Source organism: Melopsittacus undulatus, chromosome 4 (assembly GCF_012275295.1).
Source record: "Melopsittacus undulatus isolate bMelUnd1 chromosome 4, bMelUnd1.mat.Z, whole genome shotgun sequence".
Lineage (NCBI taxonomy): Eukaryota > Metazoa > Chordata > Aves > Psittaciformes > Psittaculidae > Melopsittacus > Melopsittacus undulatus.
Window position 1 is genome coordinate 79,431,038 of NC_047530.1, and position 6,000 is coordinate 79,437,037.

Below are 6,000 nucleotides of genomic sequence, written 5' to 3' on the forward strand. Positions count from 1 at the left end.
ATTACATCCTCATGCTAATTACATTGCTTCTGAGCTGGAGATTGCTTGTTCTTTGATTAGAAAATGAGAGAATAAAGTATACAATTACCTCGGTCTGTTTTCTATCTCCCTTTCTTCTCCTTCAGAGTTACTTTAGAAAATGCAGGGGGCTGATCTTACCATTTGTGGTTAAATATCTTCTTCAACAAGATATATTTACATATATACTTGATTTATTAACAATCAGGAGGAGACAGTGTGATTCAGCAGCAGAGACAGATTTAGCACTCCCTTCCATATCTTTTTTTAGTGTTTTCTGTTTCCTGCTAATTTACCTCCTCCGATCACTGGCTGTAGACCAACAAATTGTTTTGTGTAACATGAGCATATATTTTTCTTCCTGAAAAATAGGTTTATTTTCAAACCAGCAAATTCTCTTTCATGCAGGTCAACCTCTGTCAACACTTTTATAAATGAATAATTCTTTTTTAGAGTAGACTTTGACAACAATATCTCTTTAAAACCCGAATGTATGAATCCTAATGAGGCAAAATGTTATTTGTACAATTTGTTCATAGCAAAAGCTCATGGCCTTTTGGATAATAAACCCAGCTAATTCCTGTCTTGAATTTTGTAACATCTAGGAGGTGAAAGGCAGGCATGTGACAGGTGATGTCAGCCAGCTTTCCTGTAGGCTTTAGGTACCTGTTTCCTTCCCAGATTTAGCCACCTGCTTGTTCCTGTGCAAGCCCTATGCACGGAACATGGTTTCTGAACTAATACCTGCAGCTGTTACATGATTTCCTGTCCCACCAGGAATGGAAGGTTTGAGTGTCTGACAAAGTCAGGGAGAGAAAACAGTTTCCTTTTGTAAGCAGCTTTTAAATCATTTGGAACCATCAGCCAATGGTGGAAAAAAATGTATTATTCCTGCCTTTTGTATATCATACTGATGGATTCTGACTTAAGCTGGAACATGGGAAGTAAATCTCATTTAAATTTATAGTTATTTTATATTTAATAATTTATATTTAATATTCTTTATATATATACACTCAGTGTATATTTCATTGATATGTATTAGTCGTGTAAGTTATATTTCCCAGGAATAAAAAAACTCAGAGCACTTCTAGACTAAACTGTTGGCAGAATAATTATGTCTGTATTGGTTTATGTTTACTGGTATAATTAATCCAACAATCAGGCATTTACATGCAATACCTGGGATACCACCTGTAGAATGCACTGCAACAGTTCAAAAAAAACCCACCCCTCCTCTTTGCATGGCTTGAAACCTTAAACCTTTTGTATGCCCTGTTCTGCCACAGACTTGGTAGGTAACACGTGCTTTTCTGTGCCAGGGTTTCCTTTGCTTTTAAGTACCTACTGACAGGGACCTGGTGAATCTTAAGCAAAATTACTGATGGTTTATACAAGCATTTCAGCTATAGGGATACTTAGGAAAGGTCAATTTTCAGCTACATCTTTCAGCAGGTCTTAACATGATTTAGCTAAGGCATAGATGTGAGAGGTTTGGATCAAAGGAAGCATTCAGGAATAGGTGTCATCCATGTGGTTGCTGGCAGTTATGGAGATTGGAGAAAAAAAGCCCCTGGCTCAGTGCTATAAGCAGCTGCTGACTGGAGTTGACTCACCAAGCAATATAGGTTATTTCAAGTTTGCTTTTTTGCTTGTTAACTAGATTAAATAGTTCATTTATCTACCAAATGAATGCATTATCAATCAGTGACTTTTTTTGTAGAACAACAGTGATGTCTTTTGAGTTATTGAGGGTTAAAAATGAGAAAAAGGGAATTTGGGGGGAAAAAATGAACACAAGGATTGACTCAGAAAACCCCAACCAATAACAAAACAAACAAGAATTAAAGGAAAAAGAGCATTAACTATTTAAAAACCTCTGGGAGGATTTTGAAGGGACAATCTTGGAGACAAAGAGAAAGGGTTTGAAAAGGAACGAGAAATCTAAAAGTATGTTCATAAAAATGTGAATAATAGATAGGAAGCTCCTGTGATGTGTCTAAGGCATACATGGAAAATATTTGTAGGATTATTCTGTATGTCTTCCCTAATGCAATGAGCAGTGTATGCCGCTCTAGGCTGTAGTGCCAATTACATGTAGCTGTGGGCGGGGACAGCTCTCACTAGATCAAGTTGCTCAAAGCCCCATCCAATTAATGTAAGGTTATTTATATCCACCAGAATAAGTGTTCTTAAACACTGGTCTGACACTGACAGTTCTGTGTTTGGTTTGTTGAAATGAAGGCGGCAGCAGAGACCTTTGGGTAACTGCATGTAAACCAATTGCACTGCTGCTTCCTTAATGGGGTGCAAAAGGTGCCACTGTGTAACCTCTCCCCCAGGAGTCTGTGTCCTTCTCTGGTGGCATGGGTATAATAATGCCTTGTCTCCCTACAGAGTACGTTCATTTAGGTGAGATGGTTAAAGCAAATTTCTTGAGATTTGGTTCTTTCTTTAATTATTTGTTTTTTCCCCTTCTAGGTTTCAACTCTCTTGTAGGTGGAATAATGGGATTTTCCATCCTTCTTAGTGCAGAGGTTTTTAAACATAATTCTTCTGTCTGGTATCTGGATGGCAGTATAGGAGTTTTAATTGGACTTACAATATTTGCCTATGGAATCAAGTGAGTATCTCCTGATAGCAGGTATTTCAATATGTACAGCAGATGGGCTGTCTCTTTAGGGTGATTAAGCCATAGCTCTTAAAGGCATATGTAACTCCAGTAAAATCAGTTGCTGGAATTTATTAGACTTGTGGCCAATGCTGAAGCCAAGTGTATGGAAAAGAATAAAAGATGTCTCACATGGGTTGGAAAGAAGCCAGGGCTTAAAAAGGAATCTGAGTAATTTTAGAAGACTTGTATACCTGGATTTGGAAATACGAGGCTTGAAATATTTGAAAAATAACCATGAATCTTGGATTAAATCAATCCCTGTTGCTTTTATGGAACATTTCTAAGTGCTGTTGTTTTCCAGATACAGTTTAGATTAGAAGGAAGGTGCCCAAGTTTAAAGAATGATGTTGCTAGTGGTTTCCATCCTAGCCTTACCCTATAGTAACTTCTGAAGTGAATGCTAGCCAGCCATGTTTCAAATGTTGTTTCCATTGAATTTTAAGGTGCTTTTTCTGATTCATGACACCAGAAATAGAATAAAATCAAATTAAACTCTGCTATGTGCTTCATTGCTGCCATAATTTCCCTTGGCTGCGTAGAATCTAACAAAGGGTTTTTGCATTTTATCCCCCTTTTTGCCATAAGAAGAAGAGGGAGATGTAGCATCTTAGTTAATTGGAATTGTGCCTGTTGAGAAGCAGACCTTGGCCAGGCTGCAGGAAGCTGTCACCTGGAAGCTGTGGGGGCTTTTTTTTAAACTTGGAAAATTAAATTAACATTTAATGGGGAATACTATTCTTGGAAAAATCCCCATAATTACTATTTCCATTATAAAATTAACTGTATTGGAAAAATGTAGAGGCAAATCTATACAAAACTATATATTTAAACATACCAAACAGCCTCAGTAACATTGAAAGTCATGCTACACACATGCCATGAGTCTGCATGACAGCATACTCAGCCAGTGTGTCACCAAGACACAATGAATGCTGATGAAGGACTAAACTGAATTCTGTTTGTGAAAATACTGCAATTCTCGTCTTCTGTTAGATATCTTTCTCCCGCAGCCTAGTGTGGTACAGGTTACTGTAACAGTCCCTGGCCCACTAATCCTGCCATGGCTTCTCCAGCCCTAAGTGACTGCAACAGTGCATCTCATTTTTCTGTGCAGCTCTGCAGCCAAGCTTCCTGAAGGAGAGTCCTGCTCCACACAGTTTGTTTTACACACCCTCCTGTGCAGAATTAATTGGAGGGTGGGATTAATTCTGATCAGGAGAAAGCAAGAGAAGGCTGTTAGAACATCTTTTAACTCATAACATAAATTAGTATTTGTAAGTAAAGAGAACACTCCTGTTCCAGGGCTTTCCTATGTCTCTGCATCAACACTCTTGTGCTTTCCTCTGCAGGCTGCTTATTGATATGGTACCCCGTGTAAGGCAAACACGCCATTATGAAATGTTTGAGTGAAGATGACACCCTCTCCTCTGGAAGGACTGTAGAACTACAGCATCATATATTTTGGCAAGTGGTGCCAATAGTATTTTACTAAATATGCAGTTTGTTTCCCGTGGTCTGGTTTTGTTGGAGTTTGTTTTAATGGGAACTCTCTCTGTAAAACTGGCGTATGTGCACACTGCTTGCAATTCAGCGAAACAGCAGCAGCATTATTTTTTTTTCAAGTATGCTCTTGATTCCTGTGACAATAGAAAACATTCAGTTTGCAGTTTTAACCCAGCTGCCATGTTGTATATTCTGGAGTGAAAGTGTTCTTAATGGTGTGATAAGCCTGTGGGTGGAGAAGTGCCAGTTTCAGATCTTGGTTTTTTGGGTTGTTCCCCACCTCCCTCTGGCCTGTATTTTCCCAAACACATGCTGTAACAGAAGTACAATCCTTGCTAACCTCTTCAGCTAACAGAGTATCCTACATACAGTCTGGACATCGAGAGCTGTGTTGCTTTAAACACTTAAGTAGCTACTTCCTCCCTCCCTTTCCAACAGATGCACAGAAAGAGCAGGTACAACCCCCTTTCTGTGACCAGAGATACTACTGCATTTTAATCCTAAATTAAGCGAAACTATACCTCTACAATTTAAATTCTGTTTTTTTCTTAACAAGACACTGTTCATAGCTTTGCATGGACCAAACAAGCACACACAGTATTACTGTACAGACCAAAGCCAAAAAGTCATGCAAAGAAGAGGAACTGCTTGAGAAATGGGATTTTCACCGTCTATTACACTATACGCAGATGTACCAGCGTGTGTGACTTTGTGGTTGCTCTGTAGTCTGACGATGGCACAGCAGTGGCTCGATCTTGTGGTGAGATACAGATCTACTTATTAGATTTAGATTGTCCTGTAAAGTGTTGCTCACCTTCCATCACACATCTTATATATTCCTTAATAGCAGGTTAAATTATTAAAGAATCTTGATGTATAATCAATAATACTGGTATCTATTTTATACAGTATCTGCAACTAACATTTGAAAACTATTTCCAGAATGTATCATGGAACAAAGTCTTCCTGCACAGCAGCCTATTAAAGTGGATTCTCTGGCTATATCCCTTTTTGCTTCATTTGTGTATTCCAGGTTGGTTTTCACAACACAGAACCAGTATTGTTGCTTCTGTTTAGCACAGGTGGATAGAAAGTAGTTTGAAAAGGACCATGGTAAGTAGCCAACACAACAAGGGACTACACAAACTAGAGTAAAGGTACAATTAGAAGGTTCAGTGTTTGAAGTACAGTGGGGACACTCATTACAATGCTGTTTTCACTGGTGCCCTGTGCTGCTTGATATGGTATTTCCGTCATATGTCACTTAATAAGTTCTCAGCCGGATCCTTAAGGATCTCTAGTAACAGACAACTCCAAATGATGTGTGTAGGAAGGGACCACCCAAAGGTTTCCCTGACCTGACAACACCTCTGCGAGGTGCACAATATTGAAAGACAATGCTCAGTTTCACTTGAAACAGAAACTTCCCAACAAAAGGGATTTTTTTTTCTGCTGCTAGTTTGTTTACACATATTTTAGATCACTTAAGTTTGTATAACTATTTGTATGCAAACTTTATAATGTTACCACGATCAGTACTGATGCTGCTGTCGCAGGATGATGTTAGAGATCATCAGGTCACACAACAGTAAGATGAACATAAGCACAACGCCTGACTTCGGGAGAACTGTAAAGTGTAGGAGTCATCGCTGTACACATCACAGGTGGATTTTTAAAAGTAAAATACCCCCCCAAGACCCTTTCTTCCTACACATGTTCTTAGTTTGTTATACTTTTGCTTAGTCCTGATATTTTCCCATTACACTTCCTCTCTAACTCATAGTTCCATGAAGCGAACTGTGGAG

General features: G+C 38.7%; 1 protein-coding gene across 1 annotated transcript in view; it reads left to right on the top strand.

Moving 5' to 3' along the window:
• Nucleotides 1–5,199, top strand: part of TMEM163 (transmembrane protein 163) — a 95,067-nt gene extending 89,868 nt beyond the window's left edge. The window contains exons 6-7 of the mRNA XM_031053384.2: nucleotides 2,500–2,641; nucleotides 4,042–5,199. Coding sequence (XP_030909244.1) covers nucleotides 2,500–2,641; nucleotides 4,042–4,102 — 203 coding nt within the window. The 3' untranslated portion in view covers nucleotides 4,103–5,199. The remainder of the gene's footprint in view (nucleotides 1–2,499; nucleotides 2,642–4,041) is intronic.
• The last annotated feature ends 801 nt before the right edge of the window (nucleotides 5,200–6,000 follow it).